Source organism: Carcharhinus amblyrhynchos, chromosome 32 (assembly GCF_965287045.1).
Source record: "Carcharhinus amblyrhynchos chromosome 32, sCarAmb.v2.hapA, whole genome shotgun sequence".
NCBI lineage: Eukaryota > Metazoa > Chordata > Chondrichthyes > Carcharhiniformes > Carcharhinidae > Carcharhinus > Carcharhinus amblyrhynchos.
Window position 1 is genome coordinate 20,641,386 of NC_137355.1, and position 27,228 is coordinate 20,668,613.

A 27,228-nucleotide genomic window follows, 5' to 3' on the forward strand; every position below is an offset into this window, starting at 1 on the left:
CACTTGCAATATTTTCAACCCCTGGGTGCACATGAACTTGCAACAAAACAAACCCAGGTCTATATGAACTCACCTTCCCCCAGGTTGTCCATCTCATCACAGTAGTTTACTGCAAAAACAAGGAGAACACAATCACATAACACACAGTGTCACCAACCAGAAAACAGAGTCTCATCGTTTCAAAAAAGTAAACCCCAGCTATAGTTATACTTATCTGAAGCTTAAAAAAAATTAATCATTTCATTGTGGCATCCAGCACACAAACCACTGGGTTAAAAGTGCAAACATAAAACATTTAGTTAAAGCTCTCTTCTGATCACTCATCACAATAACCTACCTGGCCATAATTTCATGGTCCACTGGCATTCTTCATGCGCCAATCCTAACAATAGCTGGTGGCATATCTTGTCACTATGAAATTCACCAAATCTCCTTATACACCACGACACCTTCCAGACCCATGACTTCTATCGCTTAGAATGACAAGGGTAGCAGATGCATGGCAACACCACCACCTGGAAGTTCCCCTCCAAGCCACTCACCATCCTGACTTGGAAACATATCACCGTTCCTTCACTGCTGCTGGGTCAAAATCCTGAAACTCCCTTCTTAACAGCACTGTGGGTGTAGCTATGCCACATGGATTGCAGTGATTCAAGAAGGCAGCTTAGCACTGCCTCTGGTGTACAGTTCTGGTCACGTTATTATAGAAAGGATATTATTAAACTAGAAAGAGTGCAGAAAAGATTTACTAGGATGCTACCAGGACTTGATAGTTTGAGTTTTAAAGACGGGCTGGACTTTTTTCTCTGGAGCTTAGGAGGTGATCTTATTGAGGTCTATAAAATAATGAGGGCATAGATCAGCTAGATGGTCAACACCTTTTCCCAAAGATAGGGGAGTCTAAAACTAGAGGGCATAGGTTTAAGGTGAGAGGGGAAAGAAACAAAAGGGTCCAAAGGGCAATTTTTTTTCACACAGAAGGTGGTGAGTGCCTGGGACAAGCTGCCAGAGGTACTAGTAGAGGTGGGTACAATTGTCTTTTAAAAGATATTTAGACAATTACATGGGTAAGATGGGTATAGAAGGATATGAGCCAAATGCAGGTAATTAGAACTAGCTTAGTAGTTTAAAAAAAAGGGCAGCATGGACAAGTTGGGCCAAAGGGTCTGTTTCCGTGTTGCAAACCTCTAACTCGAATTAGGAATGGGCAATGAATGCTGCCCCAGCCAGCAAAGCCTACGTCCCTTGAATGAATTTTTAAAGACCATTAGAGCCAAGATCAACCCAAACATCACCAGATAATCACTCAGTCAGACCAGAAGCTGACTGATAGAAAATCAGGAGTGGCCTCTGAGACTCCTAGATCCTGATCCACCATTCAATATGATGAAGGTTCATCTCCACTTTCCCCACCACCATCTGCCTACTCCTGGACACACACACACACACACACACACACACACACACACACACACACACACACACACACACACAGTACAAAAATCTACTGATCTTTATTCTGAATATATTTAATGACTGATTGTCCACAATCCTCTGCAGTACACAATTCACAAACTCCACTTGAAGAAATTTCACCTTTTCCCCGACCCTAATCCTTCACCCTTTATCTTGTGACTATGTTCCCTCGTTCTGGACTCTCCAGCCAAGGGGAAAACAGCTTCTCAACATCGAACTCTCCAAGAATTTTATACATTTCAATCAGGTCGCAACTCAATCTTCAAAACTCGACAGGGTCAAAACCCAATAAGTAATCTCACAACACCAGGTTAAAGTCCAAACAGTTTATTTGGTAGCATGAGTTTTCAGAGGGCTGCTCCTTCAAGAGCAGCACTCCCAAAGCTTGTGCTACCAAATAAACCTGTTGGGCTTATACTGGTGTCGTAAGGCTACTTACTGTGCCCATCCCCGTCCAACGCCGGCATCTCCATATCAAAGCCCAATCTACTCAACCCTTGCCCTTCGAAACCCAGCTATGTTTAACATTCCAGACTGCCGAGGGAAATTCCGCAGGATCTCACCAAGTCGCCGGTCCTGCTGTGGAAACAATTGGCTCCCTCCCATGAAGGCATCCTGCGGATTGGGATTCAGAGCACTGGTATGCAGGGCAGAGTCAGAGTTTGTCCTGTTGGAAATGTAGAGGAGAGAGTAAGAGTGAAAGCAAACAAATAAAAAGGACTAATATTTATCTGGAGCCTTTCACAACCTCAGGAAGTGCCCAAGTGCTTGAAGTATCTCTGAAATGTCATGAATGTTGCAATATAAGAATTGTGACAGTAAATATGCACACAGCAAGTTCCCACAACAACAACGTGATAATGAATAAATAATCTGCCTTTTTAAATAATAAATAATGGCAAGGACATGGGGCACAACTCTGCCCTGAAATAGTGCCAATGGATCTTTTAACTCCACCTGAGAGCATGAAAGAGGGGGCCCAGGTTTATCTAATCTGAAAACAGGCACCTCCATGAGTGTAATTGTCCTTCAATGCTGCACTGTCTCAGCCTAGGGATCTGTATTCAGGTCTCTGGAGTGGGACTACTGTCACTCAACTCAAGAGGCACAAGCATTACTCACCGACTCACAGCTGACAGAGGGGAGGTGGACATTTGAGCAATAGGTAGCAAGAGAACATAAAATGTTGGAGGATGAAACCAAGAGAGAAAATGCTGGAAAATCTCAGCAGGTCTGTCAGCATCTGTAAGGAGAGAAAAGAGCTGACGTTTCGAGTCCAGATGATCCTTTGTTAAAGCTTGTGTCAGCTTTGACAAAGGGTCGTCTGGACTCGAAACGTCAGCTCTTTTCTCTCCTTACAGATGCTGACAGACCTGCTGAGATTTTCCAGCATTTTCTCTTTTGGTTTCAGATTCCAACATCCGCAGTAACTTGCTTTTTACCAAACGTTGGAGGATAATGTGTACACAAAACTCTTCCCAAAACATTACCATGACTAAATAAGTAATGACTGCTTTGAAAATTCTTCCAGCAGACTTTTTTAAAGTATTTTCACTTTGCCCATCAAGAATCTGCTCAGCCTCCAATTCATTATTCTAATTTGTTTATTTTGTTATTCAGGTTGATAGGTAGCACACAGCAGTCCCTCTCAAAGTCTGGACTTGTTTCATCACTAGCTAGTGAATGTGTCATTACAGGAGAAGGGGCACCGTGCCAACATGACTCACCCCACCAACCATGTTCCTCGACATTTACGATCTTGTCACTACTGTGACTGAAAGCCAGGAGTCTCTCAAATACATGAGGGAGCAGAGCTGTTAACACTGATGATTTTATTAATGGCATACTCATTTATGAGTTACTAAACACTGCTCTCTGTCGACTCCATCCCACGAATCGTGTTCACTGGACAAGAGTGATCAATCTACAAATCACAAACATTTCTACACTGCTGAAAGAAAATTTCTAGATCTTATAACAAAATCTCAGGTATTTGGCAAGTCACACGAGGTCATTCCTGGCTGTTCCGAACAGCACTACCTGGGAGCAGGTTGGGTATCAGTTGGCTACTGGGAAGGGGTTGGGGAGATGAAGTACACTGGGGGTGTTGGTGGACGACAACTAAAAGTAACACACTGTTGATATGACAGGGGGGTGGTGTCTGCTGATTACAGGCAGCAAGGTCCTTAATAACCCAGAACTGGAACTGCAGGAAGTCCAGCTCGATCTGAAGGCAGTGAGTGAGAGAGCCCCCAGATGCAGTGAAGGAGTAAGACTGTGAAAATGTGTCACCTGCTGAGGGCCGAGATCAGTCTCAATCCAGGCGGTTTCTCCTCATTTCCCCATGGCGGGATGCTCCTTCACAAAGTAAAAAAAGGATAAAACAGAGAGGTTTTGATTGACTTTAACTCTCCACATGTGAGTGTGTTAGTGAGAGAGCAACAGAAAGAAAACGGGAGGCAGCAGCAATCTAATGCGATTTATCAAAATCAGGTGCAAAGGGAGGTACAGCGAAAAGAAATGACACCACCAGATGTGATTTGGGTTGAAGGAGGAATGTTAGTGCAGCACCCAGACTGGACCGGTCCGGTACAGTGGAGAGACCAAGGCACAAGCTGAGTTGATACAAGCACCGACCACTGTCCTCACTCTGTGTTTACTGAAATCACTTCACCCTTTCCTGAAGGCACATCCAGGGTACAAATACTAAATGGTCAGAGCCACCTGCCTTGCTCACTGAGCAATATTACCTTGTCAACAGTGTGTCCTGTTGCCCCATTCCTCCCCCAATCACTTATAACACAAACTCCAGGAGGAGGCAAGCACAAAAGCCTAGAGTGAACTATTCACCCACAACAGTATCACATGTTGAATCCTTTCTAAAACAGCTGATTTCTAAAAGGGGTCACAGAGAGGATCATGTATGAACAGTGTTATTGGGAACAACATACAGGGAGCTTTACTCTGTATCTAACCCCGTGCTGTACCTGTCCTGGGAGTGTTTGATGGGAACAGTGTAGAGGGAGCTTTACTCTGTACCTAACTGTGTACTATACCTGTCCTGGGAGTGTTTGATGAGGGACAGTGTAGAGAGAGCTTTACTCTGTATCTAACCCCATGCTGTACCTGTCCTGGGAGTGTTTGATGAGGGACAGTGTAGAGAGAGCTTTACTCTGTATCTAACCCCGTGCTGTACCTGTCCTGGGAGTGTTTGATGAGGGACAGTGTAGAGAGAGCTTTACTCTGTATCTAACCCCATGCTGTACCTGTCCTGGGAGTGTTTGCTGGAGGCAGTGCAGGAAAAGCTTTACTCAGTCTAACTCTTTACTCTTGATCTGAAGTGGGAAATGCTGTATTGTTTAGTGTGAGTCCTGAATTCAGGCTGGGTTGGTGGGTCAGGCATGGGTCCAAACATGTTGGCCCCAATTCAAGAAACTGTGGTGAAAATGACGAAGCTATTTGCTGTTGATTTAAAACATCTGTTTTGTTCATACAGAACCTTACTCCCTGTCCATAACTACCTGCAGATTGTTGGTTAACTGGGAGTCAATGGCCTCACAGTTCTGGGGAAGTATTTTGCTCAGGCATGTAAACACCACATGCAGCATCGAATCACCTACCAGTGGGCCAAACATTACAACAGAACATGGGAAGGTCATCAGGCATCCAGAAGCCATTGCCTCTGTGTGCTTCTGCATATCCGTTCTAAAAGATGAACTTGCATTTATATAGCACCTTTCATCACAAAATGCTTTCAGTTAATGAAGTACAGTTACTGTTGTCGGAAATGCAGCAGCCTATTTGCTGGATATTTCTGTGTGCGATATGATAATAGTCAAAATTATCTGTTTGAATGGTGTGTTTGAGGGGAAAAAGTATAGGCCAGGATAACAGAGAGAATAACTCTGTCATTCTACAGTAAAACACCACGAGATCTTTTGCACTCACTTAAGAGGGCAGATGGGATTTGACTTCACACTGCGGGGATAGGGCAGGGCCTGGTTGGGATTGCTGTCAGTGCAGACTCGATGGGCTGAATGGCTTCCTTCTGCACTGTGGAGATTGTGTGATTCTCACGGAATGCTGATTCTCACCCAAAAGGCAGCACCTCCAACCGTGCAGTATTCCCTCTGTACTGCACTGAGTGTCAGCACCTTAGTCTCTATCCATGTGAAGACAGTCAGATTTGGGCTGTAGATTTAACTAATAGGAGTAAGAAATGTTCAAAATTCACCAGAGGGAACCTTTGAAAAAAGCCTGTTACATTTTGACTTGTTGCCTTTAAGAGATGAGATTGTATTAAAAGGATAAATGGAGGCCTGGACCAGTATACAGATTAACAGTCTCACTGGTTACAGATCTGAGATTAAAAGGGGGAAACACAAACTTTAAAAAAAAGCTTCAGAAAGATTCTGATAAAATACTGCGCGCGCGCACACACACACACACACACACACACACACACACACACACACACACACACACACACACACACACACACACACACACACACAATCAACTGCCTGCAGGCACTGACACAACACACGATCGCAAAGAAACAGACAGAGGGGTGTATGAAAAGACTACATACTAAAACCTAACTGGGCAATAACAAGCATCACAGGACCAGCCAAGCGCGATCATATCCCCAGCTCTTCACTCTTAAGCTCATAACAGTGTACACATCTGACAAGTGTAATGTTCAGGTTTGATAGAAAGTGAATCCTTTTGTAAATAGATTGATGTAGGTTTCAGTTTGTGTACCTTATCCACACTGAGACCATTGCTTTCAGAGGAATCCATTCACGCTGGCAAGCAATGAATGTTTCATCGCCCACTTGAACACCTATTCTTTGTGATACAGAGCAGCACCATGCATTTCCCTACAATGTCGTGAGGTGTGTGTGTGTGTGTGTGTGTGTGTGTGTGTGTGTGTGTGTGTGTGTGTGTGTGTGAGAGAGAGAGAGAGAGAGAAAGTATGTGTGTGAGAGAGAGAGCGCGAGAGTGTGTGTGTGTGTGTGTGTGTGTGTGTGTGTGTGTGTGTGTGTGTGTGTGTGTGTGTGTGTGTTGGGGAGGGGGAGAGAGGGCGATTACACTACTCTGACATTGAAGGGTTTTCTTTAAAGAACACATCTCACTAAAACCATAGTGCAATCATATCACATCACAGTGGCCATTGAGCTGAAATCAAATTTAACAGTAATTAGCACAAGCTCAAGTCTAAAGAAGCATAGGATTCCCCCGGCAGACTCTCTGGTTAGTAAGAGTTAGTGTTCAGCAGCATTCATGTTATTCATGGATTTAACAAAATCGAGGCAGAAGACAGCATTAAGTAAAATAAAGTAGAAATCAGCATTTCTTTAACTGAAGTGCACATTTACAATAAAAACACACTGTACAAATAACATATTACATAACTGCAGAAGGAATGGTTGGTGCTCAAAGCGAACTGGCAGATGTACAAATGGACAGACCTCTGCTTTAAGTTTTTCTTGTCTTATTTCTGGTCCCAGAAGCAGCTCAACTCTCGACACCATGAATCCCTGAGAAGGATTACTTTGCCAGTTCCCACGAGTTTGTTACAGGGCTTGGCTACACAGTGCAGTATGGATGCCCAAAGATTAAGACTGGGACCAAGGAGCATGTGCACAGTTCACACTGCATTTAGCACGAGTTTAATTTTCTGCCCACCTTTCTGCTTAACAGCAAATCACACTCAAGTGACTATATCTACAGGACAGTGACTGCCAACAGGTGGTTTGATCATACTGGGAGGAACTTAGGTTTACACAATCCATTCTTTACTCAACATTCATACTCATGCACTTCCTAGAATTCACTGGATCAAGAGCATGACCCTTAGCCTCCCCCTGAGATCAAGACACTGAGTCCAAATCATAGAACTCCTTCCCTGGCTGTGGTTAGCACTGCTGCCTCACAGCCCCAGGGACCCAGGTTCGATTCCCGGCTTGGGTCACTGTCTGTGTGGAGTCTGCACATTCTCCCCGCGTCTGCGTGGCTTTCCTCTGGGTGCTCTGGTTTCCTCCCACAGTCAAAAGATGTGTGGGGTAGGTTGATTGGCCATGCTAAATTGCCCCTTAGTGTCAGGGGAGCTCCTTTGGTGAAATCAATTCAATCAGCACAGAGCATGACTGAAGCCCTGATAGCGCGCTGGTCTCCATGATTCACAACAGCAGTGAGGCAAGGGAATATCCCAGTGGAAATACAGGCCAGGCTACAGAATATTATATAATCACAATCTCCACCAAACACTCATCTCATCTAAACACAATGCACTGGGACATCTAAATGAAGCATACATTTGGAACCCGGAGAATTTTACCACAGAGCCACTCTGAGTCATCAAACAGGTCAATTATTCATCAAGACATTTTATTTTTAAGGCAAAATGATAAATGGCAAATTTAAATCCATTTAACTTTCCTTTATGGAACAAATCCATCAATTTACAGGAGATGGTGGAGGCGAGGAATTGAAGCAAGTCAGGTTTTTACTGCACTTACGCAACCCCATAATGGCATCTCAGAACATCTTACAGCACTTCACAGAGAATTAATTTCCTTCCACATGTAATGGCTGCTGTTATAAGGAAAGCACAAAAACGGTCCTTTTCTGCAAATCTAGATCCTACAGACAACAGCAGGATTAACGACCAGGGGCAGCATGGTGGCACAGTGGTTAGCACTGCTGCCTCACCGCATCAGGGACCTGGGTTCCATTCCCAGCTTGGATCATTGCCTATGTGGAGTCTGCATGGGTTATCTCTGGTGCTCCGGATGCCTCCGATAGTGCAAAGATGTACGGGTTAGGTTGATTGGCCATTCTAAATTGGCCATTCTAAATTGCCCCTTAGTGTCCCAGGATGTGTAGATTAGGGACATTAGCGGGGTAAATATGTGGAGTTTTGAGGATAGGGCTTGGGTTGGGTTGTTGTTGGTGCAGACGCGATGGGCTGAATGGTCTCCTTCTGCACTGTAAGGATTCTATTATTAATGTAGAGAGGAAATTGTCAGCTCAGACATTGAGACAACTCTCTACTCTTCAAATACTGCCAAGCAGGTTAGTATTTCTGTATGATGGTACCTGTAATCATGATAAATGCTCTCAGTTCTGCTGGCAAACGTCAGCCTGAATTACATGTTCCGATCCTGGAGTGTGAATCTTCTGTTTTGGAGGCAAGAATTCGGCCAACTTGTAAAAACAAACTAACATGCCCAAATATAAAGCTTGACTGGGTCAACATACCCAAGCACCTAATGTCAAGACTTTCTCAAGGGGGTTAGTGTTGAAGATGAGGGTCATTCATTCATAGAATCCTTATAGCACAGGAGGCCATTAGGCCCATCGAGCATTCACCAACAACAATCCCAGCCTATCCCCACATAATTACTCTGCTAATCCCCCAAAAATCCAATCCATATATTTTTGGATTGTGGGAGAAAGCCGGATCACCTGGAGGAAACCCAAGCACACACAAGCAGAACGTGCAAACTCTGCACAGACAATGACCCAAGCCGGGAATCAAACCCGGGTCCCTGGCGCTCTGAGGCAGCAGTTCTAACCACTGTGCCGTAGTATTGTGTCACTTATTGCATCAGGAATTTAGGTTGAGGAAGACCCAAGGCACACAGGTTTATTCTCATTAGGATGAAGGAGATGGTCAGGATACCTTACTGTATTTTTCCTTTTATTAACTAATCCAGACACCTTGTCCCAGTGAAGAGGGCATACATCTGGGGAGGCAGTGGCGTAGTGGTATTGTCACTGGACTAGTAATTGTGAGGCCCAGGTTAATGTTCTAGGGACCCTGATTCAGCTCCAACCACAGCAGATGATGAAATTGGAATTCAATAAAAATATGGAATTAAAAGTCTAATGATGGTGAACTTGCAAAACTGAATCCCAGCGCAAAAAAGAGTTGAAGCTGGTGGAAATAAATAATTCCCAAACTTAACACAAGTTGCACAAGTCTTGATTTGCAAGACCTTCATGGTATAAATGGGCGGCATGGTGGTGCAGTGGTTAGCACTGCTGCCTCACAGCGCCAGGGTCCTGGGTTCTATACCCACCTCAGGTAACTGTCTGGGTGGAGTTTACAAATTCTCCCCGTGTCTGCATGGGTTTCTTCCGGGTGCTCCAGTTTCCTCCCGCAATCCAAAGATGTGTAGGTTGGGTGGATTGGCCGTGCTAAATGCTCAGGGTTATGGGGTGGTCTTGGGTAAGATGGCTTTTGGAAGAGTCAGTGCAGACTCCGCAGGCCGCCTTCTGCACTGAAAGGATTCTACGATTCTAAATGAACATTCCCCATCAGCCATCTTTAAATGATATTGTAGGTGGGATTGTGCCCATTCCAGCTCTTTGAACATGTTACCCAATTAAAGCAGGGCAGTGGGACTTTTTCCTTTGCCCTACAACATCTTTATTTTCAAGTATTTTATTAAATTCCATTGCAGAGTTATTAATGAATGTTTCCACTACTTTCAGGCAGTATACTCCAGACCACAATTCACTGTGCAAATAAACTCTCGCTCCCCTCCTCTGTTTTTGTTTTCTAGTTATTTTAAATCTGTTTCCCCTGGTTACCATCCATCCAACCAGTGGAAACTAGTTTCTTCTAGACTGTTCTCACAATTTTGGATGCCACTGTTAAATCTCTCTTGAATTTCACATTGATATTTGCTTACAGTAGTGTCTTTAAATCAAGTCCCAGCACTAACCTGCTTCCGCGCCAACCTGTTTCTGCGCTGACTGTGGCCCCTAACCTCTGGGGTCTCTTTCAGGATAAATGGGCATTCATTAGTGCAAATTCAGCAGAGTAACAATCTGGTATGAACTTAGCAGAGAATTGCCAATACAAAAGACATCACAACGAAGTCAGAAGTTGACTTACCGTCTCCAGCTTGTATCTGGTGGCGGGGAGAGATAAACCGATCCATACGGGGAACTGCCAAGGTGCACAAGTTAAGGAGAAGCTGAGTTTCAAACAATTCATCAACAATTTCATTCATTGCTACGGCGGCCACACGTAAAATAGAGAAACTTGTAGAGATGGCGGAGACAATAAAGTAGGCACTTAACCTTCAACACCAGCCCCTTGGTTTAACTCCATGCCAGGATGGTGAGTTGAAAATCTTTTCTACTCATGTTTAATTTTTATTGGTACCTTTTGGCACTTTATTTCTAATCAAAAAAGGCAATTCAAATTGGGTCCAACAGAGCAGCACGGTGGTTAGCACTGCTGACTCACAGTACCAGGGACTCGGGTTCGATTCCCGGCTTGGGTCACCGTCTGTGTGGAGTCTGCACGTTCTCTCCGTGGGTTTCCTCCCACAGTCCAAAAGACGTGTTAGATAGGTGCATTGGCTGTGCTAAATTCCCCCTCAGTGTACCCAAACAGGCACCGGAGTGTGGCGACTAGAGGATTTTCACAATAACTTCATTGTAGTGTTAATGTAAGCTGACTTGTGACTAATACATAGACTTTACTTTAAACAAGATCCAAGCTGACAAGACAAGACTTTGGACCCCACCTTGGGTTCGATCAAACAGGATCCAAGCTGACAGAACGAGGCTCTGCACCTCCTGCCGGGCTGAATCTAACACTTCATCTTGACCAAACAGCCGAGATGGCTTTAAAAAATTTCTTCAGGTAAAGCGTCAGTTTTATCTCATCGCCATCCTGATCCTTTACTCTACCCTAGCTTAGGCGAACCATGAACGCAGGTGTCAGCACACCCCCAGTGCAACGGGACAGCCTTGCCACTTCCCTGATCATGGTTTCACCACACTTATTACTGGCTTAAAAGGTTGTGAAATTAGTTTTGTAATCTCAATAGCAGAATTTATATTCAGCGAAGCACTTCTTTACAAAACTTGCACAATGCTTTACCAGAGGACAACTGAATTTATGTACGAAATAGGAACATATCCCCATCAGATAAAAATGGACAGAGTCAAAGAAAGGTACATCAGGTCTGATGGAGATTGCAGAGGTGGAATGGGGCAATGGGCCACAATATTTGAGTGGGACCAGACATTCGCTAAGGAGCAGACACTCAGCTATGTTGAGAGACGTGACAAAGAGTTTGACAGAGGGTTTATCACTTTAAAGAAAGAGACAAAGAAAGAATAACTGAGATGGAGGATATAGTGAAGGAACCTTAACAAGCCAGCTCTCTGCCTGTGAACAAGGGTCCACAATAATAACCTTCCAATAATTCAACATGCAAACTCAAAGAGTGTAGGATGTCAGATGTGGGAAACTGGTATTCCGAATGAGCCAGAGCATATTGTTGGAGTGGTGTGGATCTGCACAAGAGGTGCCAGTTATCAAAGTGTTCCATTTCCCTGTATTGACAACAATCAGCTGAATGAACAGAAAAAATGCACCTGGAAGTGATTGTCTTTAATAGAGCAACCCCCAGAGAAATTACATTGAGAAACACATTTTCCAATAACAGCAGCTTGAAGGTTCCACAGATGTGCTATTTTGTTATTTGGACATGAAGGGAAGAGTGTTATTTTGCAGGCTGACCCTCAATTCCATCAATGACAGATCTTTGCAGTCACTGGAATGGTTTATGGAAAAATCCATGGCCTGAACTGCCCCAACCTACTCACTGAAGGACCATGTGTGGAGGCGATATCTCTCAGGGGATGAACTACTTCAGTCTGTTTTTTCACATCAGTTCTATTTACACGCGATCGCCCCACTCAGTCCCGCCTTCCAATGCAGAAGAAAGAACAATGATCAAAAGTTGAGCATGGAAATGATAATTAAAGTCAGGGAAATTTGCTTTATTTTTATTCAGACAATGAACAACTCCAGTGGTTCACAGAATCCCTTCAGTGCAAAAAGAGGCCAATCTCACCCAGGCTCTAAATATTTACCCTGCTAATCCCCCTGACACTAGGGGTCAACTTAGCATGCCAATGCACCTAACCTGCACATTTTTGGACTGTGGGAGGAAACTGGCGCACCCGCAGGAAATCCACGCCGACGTAGGGAGAATGTGCAAACTCCACATAGACAGTGAGCCGAGGCCAGAACTGAACTGGGTCCTTGGCGCTGTGAGGCAGCACTGCTAACCACTGTGCCATCTTGCCATCCTGGACAGTTCAGTTTTTGGATGCATGAGAAACGACTGGAGGAAGCAAATTCATGCGCTCTAATTAGTCTGACACAACGAACATGTACTCAATGCGCACCCCCCCTCTCTGAAGCTTAATGCAGGAAATACATTGCTAACTTGCCCACTCTCAGTGCTTTGACACAAGTACAGGCAAGGTGCTATAAGAATTTATATTAATATTGAAGCTGCCCACTTCAGATTAATAATCTGGGGGTTGGTTCTGAAAAAGAGCACATGAGCTAGGTGAATAAATCCAGGTCATCATTTAGCTTCAGGTTTGATTTAGGAACACCCAATATAAAAACAGATTTGCTCTCAATTTACCTGCGATATTTGAGCCCAACTGCCCCTCACTTATATTTACCCACTTTGTTTTGAAAGGCAAAACTTGGATAATTGATAATGAACGTGCGCACACACACCTTCACCCAGACATCTGTATACACACACAGTCAGTCACATACACCAACTTCCAGCAGGTATCATTATCGTATGGAAAATCTTCCAACTTCCCCATTCCAGACACATGCTGACTTCCCTTCCTTATTTATTGACGGGATACTGAATGTACTGACAAGGCCAGCATTTGTTGTCCATCCTAGTTTTGTTGTACAATTTATTTTAGCGGGATGTGGGTGTTGCTGGCTGGGTCAGTATTACTGGCCCATCCCCAGTTTCCCCTGAGAAAGAGGTGGCAGCGAGCTGTCTTCTTCAACTGCTGGAGTCCCTGAGGTGTAGGAGCACTTCATATTGGGGAGGGAATTCCAGGCATTTGAAGTCAGGATGGTGAGCGACCTATCTGCTGACCTTGTTCTTCTAGGTGATAGTGGCCGTGGGTTTGGAGGGTACTGAGGAAGGAACCTCTGAGTCCCTGAGGTGTAGGTACACCCACAGGAGGGTGTTTAGGATTTTGATGCAGTAACAGTGAAGGAATGGCAATATATTTCCATGCCAGGATGGTTTCTGACTTAAGAGCAACTATATTTAAGACAACAGCCTTCGCCTTCCAGTCTGAGGAGCATTTGACTGCTCTGATATTGTGTGTCGAGTTTGGGGAGGTTCAGCTTTTGTGCAAAATGTTGGACAAATGTTTTGTTTTGTTCCCTGAATACAAAGCAATGATATGAGTCATGCCCAACTGCGTCACTGGAGCAAATTGAAATTCAGCTCTTGGGAGTATTCTTCCTGCAAAGGTGACAGCCAAGGGATACATGTGACAAAAGACCCATCAGAGATCGGGTTTTTAAAAATACGTTCGTTACAGTAATTTGCTTTTATTAAGTGAAAATGGAATGTTTAGTTCACCACATTTTATGGATATATTTGCATTGGCGCACTGCTCAATTTTATCTCCAGTCCCAGGCAACTGCAACTGGAGATGGAATTTATGAATTAATGTCACAGAAAGCAAGACAGGAAATGTGGATTAATCATTATTCCCCAAGAGGCTCAGAAAAGGAGGAGGAAAGAGAATCACAGAGCTTCAGAATCTACAAAGCATCTTTCATCTGGGAAATGTCAGAGAGCAAAACACTGCACACAAGGCTTCAACAGCAAGACCGAGAAACCCCAGCTATTAAAACAATCCAGTAGCTGCCCAGGTGGAAAGCACCTTTAGGAATTGTTCCCCAGTGAGAGTCAGCACCTTCGGGAACTGGATCCCAGTGAGAGTCAGCACCTTCGGGAACTGGATCCCAGTGAGAGTCAGCACCTTCAGGAACTGGATCCCAGTGAGAGTCAGCACCTTCGGGAACTGGATCCCAGCGAGAGTCAGCACCTTCGGGAACTGGATCCCAGTGAGAGTCAGCACCTTCGGGAACTGGATCCCAGTGAGAGTCAGCACCTTCAGGAACTGGATCCCAGTGAGAGTCAGCACCTTCGGGAACTGGATCCCAGCGAGAGTCAGCACCTTCAGGAACTGGATCCCAGCGAGAGTCAGCACCTTCGGGAACTGGATCCCAGCGAGAGTCAGCACCTTCGGGAACTGGATCCCAGCGAGAGTCAGCACCTTCGGGAACTGGATCCCAGCGAGAGTCAGCACCTTCGGGAACTGGATCCCAGCGAGAGTCAACGCCTTCGGGAACTGGATCCCAGCGAGAGTCAGCGCCTTCGGGAACTGGATCCCAGCGAGAGTCAGCGCCTTCGGGAACTGGATCCCAGCGAGAGTCAGCGCCTTCGGGAACTGGATCCCAGCGAGAGTCAGCACCTTCGGGAACTGGATCCCAGCGAGAGTCAGCACCTTCGGGAACTGGATCCCAGCGAGAGTCAGCGCCTTCGGGAACTGGATCCCAGCGAGAGTCAGCGCCTTCGGGAACTGGATCCCTGGATCCCAGCGAGAGTCAGCACCTTCGGGAACTGGATCCCAGCGAGAGTCAGCACCTTCGGGAACTGGATCCCAGCGAGAGTCAACGCCTTCGGGAACTGGATCCCAGCGAGAGTCAGCGCCTTCGGGAACTGGATCCCAGCGAGAGTCAGCGCCTTCGGGAACTGGATCCCAGCGAGAGTCAGCGCCTTCGGGAACTGGATCCCAGCGAGAGTCAGCGCCTTCGGGAACTGGATCCCAGCGAGAGTCAGCACCTTCGGGAACTGGATCCCAGCGAGAGTCAGCACCTTCGGGAACTGGATCCCAGCGAGAGTCAGCGCCTTCGGGAACTGGATCCCAGCGAGAGTCAGCGCCTTCGGGAACTGGATCCCAGCGAGAGTCAGCGCCTTCGGGAACTGGATCCCAGCGAGAGTCAGCGCCTTCGGGAACTGGATCCCAGCGAGAGTCAGCGCCTTCGGGAACTGGATCCCAGCGAGAGTCAGCGCCTTCGGGAACTGGATCCCAGCGAGAGTCAGCGCCTTCGGGAACTGGATCCCAGCGAGAGTCAGCGCCTTCGGGAACTGGATCCCAGCGAGAGTCAGCGCCTTCGGGAACTGGATCCCAGCGAGAGTCAGCGCCTTCGGGAACTGGATCCCAGCGAGAGTCAGCGCCTTCGGGAACTGGATCCCAGCGAGAGTCAGCGCCTTCGGGAACTGGATCCCAGCGAGAGTCAGCGCCTTCGGGAACTGGATCCCAGCGAGAGTCAGCACCTTCGGGAACTGGATCCCAGCGAGAGTCAGCACCTTCGGGAACTGGATCCCAGCGAGAGTCAGCACCTTCAGGAACTGGATCCCAGTGAGAGTCAGCACCTTCAGGAACTGGATCCCAGTGAGAGTCAGCACCTTCAGGAACTGGATCCCAGTGAGAGTCAGCACCTTCAGGAACTGGATCCCAGTGAGAGTCAGCACCTTCAGGAACTGGATCCCAGTGAGAGTCAGCACCTTCAGGAACTGGATCCCAGTGAGAGTCAGCACCTTCAGGAACTGGATCCCAGAGAGAGTCAGCACCTTCAGGAACTGTCCCCTATCTTGTTTGGGGGGGGTTGGGGGCAGGCAACAAATTAAAATAAGGACAGACTTTTCAATATTACTGTCTTCACAGGAATGTGGTTTGCAAGAAAATAAGTTTTGTGCACGGGTGTGAACAGTGACATACTGCCTTCCAGGAAATACAGCCTAAAGCCCATATAGGGTGGTTTTATTTCTGTTACTGATTGGCTTCAGACACACACAATAAAGCACCGCTTAGATTCAAGAACCTGACTCATGCACCCCGTCTCTCACTCTCTCTCACACACACACACACACACACACACACACACACACACACACACACAAACTTCCTCTTACTGAGGTGGGTCTATCTCAACACAACACGTGAAGAACCACTGTGTCAACTTCCATGTAAGCTGCTTATTTAGCCTTTAACCGCTGCCTCACAATGCAAGTTCAGATTTAAATGTCTCCTTTTCTGCTAAGATTAATTTGCGGGATCTTCAGGCTAGACAGAAGTCTCTCCAAGACACCGTAAGTGTTGCAGACAGCAAGGATTTGATGCCAAAGTATTAGCTGCATTCTAAAAGCTTGGATATAAACAATTCTCCCTGGTCCCCATCACCACTCAGAGCACAGGCCAAAAGCCCTCAATGACTGCATCGTCAGAGAAAATAAAACAAATTAAAATAATAGTTCACCAGAACGCACTGTTTCAAAATCACTTACACCAAAAACTGCACCACTATTTGAAAATTGAACGCTCCCAGCATGTTGCGATAATAAACACCAGACTCACTCACTGTCAGCTAATGTAATCTCCAGTACAGTACTAGAGCAATCCAGGTATGGGAGGATCCCAGGTTGATTTCAATCTGTGCCAATTTAAGTCCGATTTCCCTCAATCAAAGTGCCTGCCTTTATCTCTGAAATGATTTGATGATTTGAGTTATAAGGAAAGGCTGGTCGGAGACTTAGTGGTGATCCTATAGAGGTCTATAAAATAATGAGGGGCATAGATCAGCTTTTCCCAAAGGTTGGGGAGTCTTAAACTAGAAGGTGTAGGTTTAAGGTGGGGAGGGGAGAGGTACAAAAGGGTCCAGAGGGGCAATTTTTTCACACAGAGGTAATGAGCGACTGGAACAAACTGCCAGAGATAGTAATACAGGCGGATACAATTTTGTCTTTTAAAAAGCATTTAGATGAATATAGAGGGATATGGGCAAAACATGGGTAATTGGGACCAACTTAGTAGTTAGTAAAAAGGGGTGGCATGGACAAATTGGGCTGAAGGACCTGTTTTCATGCTGTAAACTTGAATGACTCTATGATTCTCACATCCAATCTCTCTTGTGTTCCCAGTGACTCCCTTGCAAGGAAACAGGGCTATGGGATCTCGTGAGGAAAAGATCAAGAATGATCACAATATGCTCCTGAGGTTGAACCTCATGATGAGGTAGGTTCTGCCCATCAACTACACGCAGCATAGCTCACATGAAGAGCTGGGCAGTGCTAGTAATAAAGGAAAGGAAATCTCACTTCAGCATTCAATCATACAATATTGTGTGCAAGTTTGTGGCCAGATAGCAACTCACTGTTCTACATGCAGGATCAGAATAACGAACTGAGTTCCAGAGGACAGAGTGAGAAAGTGCTGGAAGAAGTACTTCATTTTGATAGAACATCCTTTGGTTGTGAAAGGTGCTAAGTGTTTTACAACCAAAGTAGCATTTAGCTTGGGGAGGGAAGTTGCAGTTATGATGTAGGGATACAGCAGTCAATTTGTGCACAGCAACCTCCCAAAAACAGAAACAAGACACAGAAGCAGAATGAAGCCATTCGGCCCCATCTAGTCTGCTCCACCATTCAATCAGGGCTGGTAAGTGTCTCAACCCCATTCTCTCACCTTCTCCCCGTAACCTTTGATCTCCCTACCAATCAAGAACCAGAGCTTTAGAAAGCCTAAACAGTACATTCATAAGACCAAAAGACATACCAGAATTAAGCCACTCAGCCCATCGAGTCTACGCCGCTATTCAATCATGGCTGATTTTTTTCTCATCCCCATTCTCCTACCTTTTCCCCATAACTCCTGCGATAATGGCCAGATGAGCTGCTTTCTGGCGTTGGCTGAGAGGGATACAACTTTGGCTGAGGACTCCAGGTTAAACTTCCCTGCTCTTCTCCAAAATAACAGTCATGGGACCCTGGATGGCCCAGTCAGCTTTCACAGAATCAAAGATTCCCTGCAGCGCCTAAGGAGGCCATTCAACCCTTAGTCTTTATTTTTGTGTATAGTTATAGTTGGGCATAGCAGTGTCAAACAGTGGCTTGCGAGGTCTTTTCAGATGCGAGTCAGCTATGTCACTGCAGGTCTGAAGTCACAAATAAAGAGGAACAGTTGGCAACAGTCACCATTACTGATGCTAGCTTTTTAACTTCAAACTTCTTTAACTAAATTTAAATTCCTGGTGGCAGTAAAACAGGTATATCCAGGGCATTAGCCTAGACCACTAACCCAACTGCATACCCATAGCTCCAAATAGTCAATCGTGGTCCAACCGGTCAATCATGGAGTCTTGAACCACAGCCAAAAATGTACGTCAGTCAGGCTTCCTGGATAACGAATGAATCAGCTCTGCCAAATCGCAGATGCCAAATGGTGGACTAAGCTGGGTGAAGTCAAAATGATTAGTGAGGAGCCAGGGACTGCCCCAGAGGGCAAAAACCTACCATTTCCACCAGGAGTGGGAGAGCAAATTCCTTTTTAACGAATGTCAAAAGCAAGACCATGTGTATCCATTTGGCAACAGAGTGTAATCTTGAGTAAAAGAGATAACTTGGAACAGCATCACAAGGCTATGCATGCAAAATTTCAAGAAAATTTCCCTTTAAATAGCACCATTCAGACAAAAGAGGTTGGTGAGTTAGGAGTGTTGCAAGCTCAACCTCCATTCTTCAAAACCTGCAGCTAAAGGCAAGGTGAACAAAGAGGTGTCTTTTTGCATTAGCTGTCTGCTGGCGAAACTGTTCACCGATGGTCACGTTATTAGACTCTGATGGTCACTGCCGGCACCTTGTTCAAAGGCTTTAAACACAAAGATGAAATTATGACAGCCATAAAGAGCATGTCACTAGTGGAATTACTGTCTGAGGATGTGTCCCTTCAAATACACCGAGACTCATCAGGCTGTGAGTGTTTCTCACTGCACTTTGAGTCAGTAGACATGACGGACATGGCCCAGCTGCTTGAATCCCATGTTAACGAAAACAACGACGCAACAACTAAAGGAGGACTTCCTCATACCTGTGCCGCTCAAAGAGAGGACAAGAGGCGAGGATGTCTAAAACCAATTTATAGGTAATTTGAATGAGGAAAACATTCCAATCAAGGGCAGTTCAGTTGACGTTATCGACATGGACTTTAGCAAGGTTGTTGTACAAGATTAAATCTCATGGGATCCAGGATGAGGTAGCCAATTGGATACAAAACTGGCTTGATGACAGAAGTCACAGGGTGGTTGTACAGGGTTGTTTTTCAAACTGGAGGCCTGTGATCAACAGCGTGCTTCAGGGATCAGTGCCGGGTTCACTGTTATTTGACATTTATGTTAATGATTTGAATGAAAATTTAGGAGGCATGGTGAGTAAGTTTGCAGATGACACCAAGATTGGTGGCATAGTGGGCAGTGAAGGTTATCCAGGATTGCAAAGGGATCTTGATCAATTGGGCCAGTGGGCTGACGAATAGTAGGTGGAGTTTAATTTAGATAAATGTGAGGTGATGCATTCATCGAACCAGGGCAAGACTTACTCAGTTAATGGTAGAGCACTGGGGAGGTTAATAGAACAAAGAAATCTAGGGGTACAAGTTCTCCTTGAAAGTGGAGTCACAGGTGGACAAAGAGGTGAAGAAGGCATTATTCATGCTTGGTTCATTGGCCAGAACAACGAATACAAGCGTTGGGGTGTCTTTTTGAAGTTGTACAAGACATTGGTACGGCCACACTTGGAATACTGTGTACAATTCTGGTCACACTATTATAGAAAAGATATTATTACACTAGGAAGAGTGGAGATAAGATTTTCTAGGATGCTGCTGGGCCTTGATGGTTTGCATTACAACTAGACATTGGATAAACTGGAGCTTTTCTCCTTGGAGCGCAGGAGGGGTGATCTTACAGAGGTCTATAAAATAACGAAGGGTATATATCAGCTAGATAGTCAACATCTTTTCCCAAAGGTAGGGGAATCTAAAACTCAAACACATAGGTTTAAGGTGAGGGGGAGAGATACAAAAGAGTCCGAGGGTGGTGAATGTCTGGAACAAGCTGCCAGAGGCAGTAGTAGAGGCGGGTACAATTTTGTCTTTTAAAAAGCATTTAGACAGTTACATGGGTAAGATGGGTATAGAGGGATATGGACAATTGGAACTAACTTAATGGTAAAAACTGGACAGCGTAGACAAGTTGGGTTGAAGGACCTGTTTCCATGCTGTAAACCTCTATGACTCTTGGTGTATCATCAATGCTGGGTGTCCATGCAGGCTTCGCTACACTCTGCAGAAATGATCCTCAATTCCTGCCCTTTGTCAATTACTACAGTGTTGTTCACCAGCAAGTGCTAGCGAGCAAGGCTATTGATTTTTCTCATGTAATGACAGTTGCTGTCAAGATCACCGACTCAATTTGTGCCAGAACTCTGAAACATTGCTTGCTCAAATCATTAGTCAATGAACTTGATGCCACCTATGGTGAGCTAATCCTTCATGCAGATGTGAGGTGGTAAAGTCGTGGAAAAGTCATCCAGAGATTTTTAGATCTGCTCCCTGAAATTGTCACCTTTGTTAAATCTAGAAGTGAACTGTACAGCGAGCTTAGATAATGCAGTTGCTAGTCTTAGTGTTTCTTATGAACATTAAGTACAACACTGAATGAGCTGAACCGTGAACTGTAGGGGAAGGATAAAGATATGATCAGTGCAGTGAATGTGTTTACGTTGAAACTGGGCCCCTGGTCCTCCCAGTTAAAGAACAAAATTACTGAACACTTGCCAAATCTGGAGAAAATCCAACAACAAGTCAATTGGAGAAAGTTTCATCCAAACAAATGCTGTGACCACCTAAACAAATTGGAAGAGGAATTCCTCAGACAAGTTCAGGAGCTAGACAAGTGGAACCAATCATGTTCGTGTCAAATCCTTTTTCCAAGTTGGAGAACTGACAGCAAAATTTCAGCAGGCATTCAAACAAAGCAGCGGACTTGATACAGCAATAATCACCACGCAAAATGACATGGAGCTGAAAGCTAGGTCAAGAGACAAAGACTTCTGGGGACATGTAAACAGAGAGAAATACCCTCTTCAGACACTGTGCGTACTCAAGGTGAGGGCCAACTTTGGTTCCACATATCACTGTGAAGTGGCTTTCTGCCAGATGAAAACCATCAAGTTCAAGTATTGCAGTCATCTATCAGGTGTCCCCTATGGACTCTATAAAACTGGCCATCTCAAACTACAATCCAGACTTCACAACACTCACAGATAGTGTGACACTTGTGCTTGCACAGTAGCGTAGATGAGTTAAACGTAAAATACTGCAGATGCTGGAAGTTCTGACGAAAGGTCATCTAGACTCGAAATGCTAGCTCTACTCTCTCTTAACAGATGCTGTCAGACCTGCTCAGATTTTCCAGCTTTTTTCTGTTCAAAAAATAGAGTGTTACGCACAAGTACATTTTGGGGGATTTACATAAGGTTGAACTTTTAAGAGTAGATCTCATGCTGCTAAAAGTGATCTTGTGCAGAAAAGGGTTGGAGACTGCAGCTCAATGATACCTCAGTCATTGTAGAACAGTGTGGAGAAGAAGCTTCATTCTATATCTGACCCGTGCTGTACCTGGCCTGGGAGTGTTCAATCCACGAGGAACATCCTACGTTCCTCAAGCATTGATATCCTGCAACCGTATCCCAAATAGCCTCCTTTTGGGCTGTAAATTTCCCACGTAAAACAACATATTTTAAGATAGGGAGTGTAGACCAAATTGTAAAAATTGCAGGAAGCTTGTATGAACACATGGTGAGCTTATCAGATGGATCAAAGCGCTATAAGAAAGGAAGGCATGAACAGTGTGGAGTATGTGTATGGGTCAAAGATCTGACTAAATGATAAATCACACAGATCTGTGAAACCGACAACTCCGCTGAATGAGATATTATCTTGGGTGGCTTTTAGTTTGTGAAACTGCACTGAACGAGAACATCCTGTCACATTCTTCATTACATTGACAAGAGTCAACACACAGGAACTCCCAGTGATAAGGGGCTTTCATTCGTACAGTCAATAAAGTACATAAAGGCGTTTAAGCTCAGCGAAATAGGGGTTCTGCAGATGTCAGTAGTCCCGCTCTATCCTCCTTAATGTAAAAACGCAATAGAATCTCTGGGGTAGGTACAGGAAAGACTTACAAGAGTGGAACCGGGACTGAGAGGATGTAACTATCAGGAAACATTGAACAAACAGGGGGTCTTTCTCTTGAAACCAGAAGACCGAGGGTGGCTTGGTAAGGTCTTAAAATAATGAAAGAGCAAATGTTTCCACACGGGGAAAACTGCTGATTTTCGTCTGGCAGGAAGGCACTTCACAAAAGTCTGTGCATCTCACTTGAAACAGCATTTCCTCTCCGCGAGTTGTGCTGGAGGTGAACTTTCAGGTACACTGTCCTGGATAAATCACTGTGACCTTCATCCCATCAGGACATAGCATTATATAGAATGTACAGCATGGAAATGGGCCATTCAGCCCAAACTAATGCTAGCATATGTATTCTATTCGAGCCTCTTCCCCTTCTTTCTCATCTAACTTGATCAGCAAGATTCTCAGTTCCCTCTCCCTCATTTGCTTATCTGGATTTCTCTCAAATACATCTATGCTATTTGCTTCAGCTACTCCTTGTGGGCACAAGTTCCACTTGTTCTGGTCTTCCCCACCGTACCAAGTCACCCTCGGTCTTCCCTTTTCAAGAGAAAGAACCCCAGTTTGTTCAATGTTTCCTGATAGATTCCTTCAGTCCTGGTACTACTCTTGAAAGTCTTTTCTGCACCTTCCTCAGTGTTTCTTTGCCTTTTCATATGAAAGAAAAAACTCTCGGTGTGGTCTAATCAAAATTTTATAAAAGTTTATATGTTCCTGCTTTTATCTCTAACTCATCTCTATCTAGCTGATCTATGAGGGACATAGATCAGCTAGTCAATATCTTTTCCCACAGGTAGGGGAGTCTAAAACTAGGGCGCACAGGTTTAAGGTGAGGGGGAAAGATATAAAAGGGTCCAGAGGGGCAATTTTTTCACACAGAGGGTAGTGAGTGTTTGGAACAAGCTGCCAGAGGTAGTAGTAGAGGCGGGTACAATTCTGTCTTTTAAAAAGCATTTAGACAGTTACATGGTAAGATGGGTATAGAGGGATATGGGCCAAATGCGGGCAATTGGGACAAGGCTAGGGGTTAAACAAAAAAGGGATGGCATGGACAAGTTGGGCTGAAGGGCCTGTTTCCATGCTGTAAACCTCTATGACTCTATGAACTCTAGAAGTGTGAATTACTTGCTTTTTTTAAGTCTTATCAATTAACTTTTATTGACACTTTTAATGATTTGTGTATCTGAACTACTACAAGATCCACCTACACCTTTACCCCACTTAGATTCTCTATTCTCCAAGAATTTTATCAAAATGCACCACTTACGTTAGCCTATTTTGGGATCAGTGGTTGTTGAATTTGGGATTAGAGTAGCAGGTTTCCCCCTTATGCAGCCAGCCCATAAATATCAGATTCATTAAAAGCAACTTTAACTTGCCACGGTAGGACTCACAGCGCAATCACGCTTTTACTTGTTCATCACCACAAGAATTACTCAGCGGTGTTTGTTGATTGGGAATGAGGGGGAGGGCCGATTGTCCAGGGATGACATTCTCCAGAGATGACTGAACTCAGCCCAGACTAGGGATCAAGCGCCCAGCTCTTGCTGCTCAGAATGAAATCAGGGAAAGGGAGTCTTTGCCTCAATTAGGGCAACCTGCAAGTAGGCAGCAAGTCATTCAACAGAAACTGATGAAAATGTCATCTGCCTTCAGAAACATGGCTACTAACTGAGAAAAATCATGGGGCAATGAACTGAGAGACAATGACCAAGTCCACCAGCACAGCCTGGCAGAATTATCGTCAGACCCAGGAGCTGATAACATTCTACTTTGGCTGCCCTACCCCAACCCAGTGGGAAATGTCACCCTACATCATTTGCAGCTCATACATCGAAAACACAAATAAACCCGAGTATGTTTCTTTCCTAATCATAAAAAGAACAGATGTAGAAAGCTATTTGTCAGTCTCAGTCAGGTTTCCATAGAAAACTCAGATCACAACATCCAAGTGCATTGTCGATGACTGATAGGCATGACACAGCCTCTGCAGGTAAAGGCAAATTACTGCAGACATTGGAATCTGAAACCAAAAGAGAAAATGCTGGAAAATGTCAGCAGGTTTGGCAGCATCCGTAAGGAGAGCAAATAGCTGACGTTTCGAGTCCAGGTGACCCTTTGTCAAAGCCGCTTAGGATTCCAGCATCCTCTGTAATTTGCTTTTATCAAACCCAAGTCTATGGTGCTGTGTGACAGCAGTGCTAATACCACATGTGGAGAGGTTGTACGGTGAAATGGGAGCGAAGGGGTGGCTGCCAGGTGATGAGTGTTGACTTAAATTATTTGGTTGCATATTAATTGAACGTTATGCTGAAGTACATACTGCCCAAATATTTCAGCCCACATCTGTAACATCTTCCAAGATCTCTGCACTTCCTCTAAACGTAGACTTTTGCCCAACACGGATTTCCTTCTTTTATCGAGAGCTTTGACAAAGGGTGACTTGGACTCAAAACGCGAGCTCTTTTCTCTCTTTATAGATGCTGCCAGACCCGCTGAGATTTTCCAGCACCTTCTCTTTTAGTTACAGCCTCTGTGGATGCTGGTGAGCTCAGGGGAGAGTTTAGCTAGCATTTTTGCTCCTGCAAGATGGGTGTGTACAAGTGCAATCGCATGAGGACAGGAATGTGTGATCCCACTGCTCACATGTGCGAGCTTCACAGCAAAGGTTATTAAACACTGACTGGATGCGAGAGCCATGATTTTCTCTCTTCCATAGGTGCCGAGGTCCACTATTGCCCTGCCAGTGAGAGACCAACTTTACAGCAATCAGAGATTGAACCTGGCACCCTCGCAAAACTGGACCATTTACCTACTGCAAATTTGCCTTGGTATGCAAAGGATAAAATGGTTTGCTCTTCATATAGTGTGTGAGATATTTGATATAAAGCTGCCTTAACTCTGTGGATATTACTTGGCCTTCACCTTGGCCACTTTGTTTTCATTTTATTTAACTTTTTACTGTTCTCTACCTTTTATTTCTTTATTGTCTTTCTTTTTTTTCCCTCCCAACTCTTCCCTCTATTTCACTCCCTTTTGCTTCTCCTTTTTTCAAATTTTACCTCTCCCTCTCATTCACCTCTCCCCTCCCATATCTTCCTCTGTCATAGTTTACCTTCTGATTTCAGCTTCTCTGCCATTTGGCCGCTCACAACTTCTATTCTCTCTATGGGCTGCCATTAGCAGCCTTTCCCCTCATTTCTGTGGCTATGACCCATCTTTCATTCACTCACCCTGCTGTATAAATATCTCCCACTTTCTGTGCCTTTTAGCTTTGACAAAGGGTCATCTGGATTTGAAACATCTGCTCTTTTCTCTCCTTACAGATGCTGACAGACAAAGAAGAAAGAAAATTACAGCACAGAAACAGGCCCTTCGGTCCTCCAAGCCTGCACCAACCATGCTGCCCGACTGAACTAAAACCCCCTACCCTTCCAGGGACCGTATTCTATTCCTATCCTATTCATGTACTTATCCAGATACCCCTTAAAAGTCAGCGTTGTATCTGCTTCCACTACCTCCCCCGGCAGCAAGATGCAGGCATCCACCACCCTCTGTTTAAAAAAACGTGCCTTGTACATCATCTCTAAATCTTGCCCTTGCACCTTAAACCTATGCCTCCTAGTAATTGACTTTTCCACCCTGGGAAAAAGCTTCTGACTATCCATTCTGTCCACGCCCCTCAATCTTGTAGACTTCTATCAGGTCGCCCCCTCAACCTCCATCGTTCCAGTGAGAACAAACCAAGTTCCTCCAACCTCTCCTGATAGCTAATGTCCTCCATACCAGGTAACATCCTGGTAAATCTTTTCCGAAACCTCTCCAAAGCCTCCATATCCTTCTGGTAATGTGACGACCAGAATTGAACACTATATTCCAAGTACGGCCCAACTAAGGTTCTATAAAGCTTGACAAAGGGTCATCTGGACTCAAAACATCAGCTCTTTTCTCTCCTTACAGATGCTGTCAGACCTGCTGAGATTTTCCAGCATTTTGGTTTCAGATTCCAGCATCAGCAGTAATTTGATTTTACTCTTGCCTTTTGTGTTAGAACGTTGTTAAGTCTCAGTTCAGACATGTTGACCACACAATTAAGGCTAACATGCCAACATAAGAACATAAGAAATAGGAGCAGGAGTAGGCCATCTAGCCCTTCGAGCCTGCCCCACCGTTCAATAAGATCATGGCTGATCTGTCGTGGCTCAGTTCCACTTTCCCGCCCTCTCCCTGTAACCCTTAATCCCCTTGCCTATCAAAAACCCATCAACCCGCGTCTTAAATATATTTAGCGAGGCAGCCTCCACCACTTCAACGGGCAGAGAATTCCAGAGATTCACCACCCTTTGAGTGAAGAAGTTCCTCCTCAACTCCGTTCTAAACCGCGCCCCCTTTATCTTGCGGCTGTGCCCTCTAGTCCTGCTGTCCTTTCTGAGCGGGAAGAGCCTCTCCACCTCTATCCTATCCATCCCATTCATCATCTTATATGTCTCAATGAGATCTCCCCTCATCCTTCTAAACTCTAACGAGTACAAGCCTAGTTTATTCAGCCTCTCCTCATAGCTCAACCCCCTCAACTCCAGTATCAGCCTAGTAAACCTCCTCTGCACTCCCTCCAAGGCCAAAATATCCTTGCGTAAGTGCGGCGACCAAAACCGCACACAGTACTCCAGCTGCGGCCTCACCAGTGCCCTGTACAGTTGCAGCAAGACCTCCCTACTTTTATATTCAATCCCCCTCACTATGAAGGCCAGCATCCCATTTGCCTTCCTG

At 45.0% G+C, this 27,228-nt stretch overlaps 1 protein-coding gene across 3 annotated transcripts in view; it reads right to left on the reverse strand.

The window, feature by feature from the left end:
* Positions 1-27,228, reverse strand: part of crtc3 (CREB regulated transcription coactivator 3) — an 83,205-nt gene that overhangs the window by 15,419 nt on the left and 40,558 nt on the right. For 2 of the 3 annotated variants that reach the window (XM_080216244.1, XM_080216247.1), the window contains exons 4-7: positions 10,391-10,452; positions 3,772-3,837; positions 2,043-2,146; positions 74-109 (exon numbers count right to left, since the gene is read on the reverse strand). In XM_080216244.1, coding sequence (XP_080072370.1) covers positions 74-109; positions 2,043-2,146; positions 3,772-3,837; positions 10,391-10,452 — 268 coding nt within the window. The remainder of the gene's footprint in view (positions 1-73; positions 110-2,042; positions 2,147-3,771; positions 3,838-10,390; positions 10,453-27,228) is intronic. The other variant, XM_080216245.1, reaches the window with a different exon arrangement.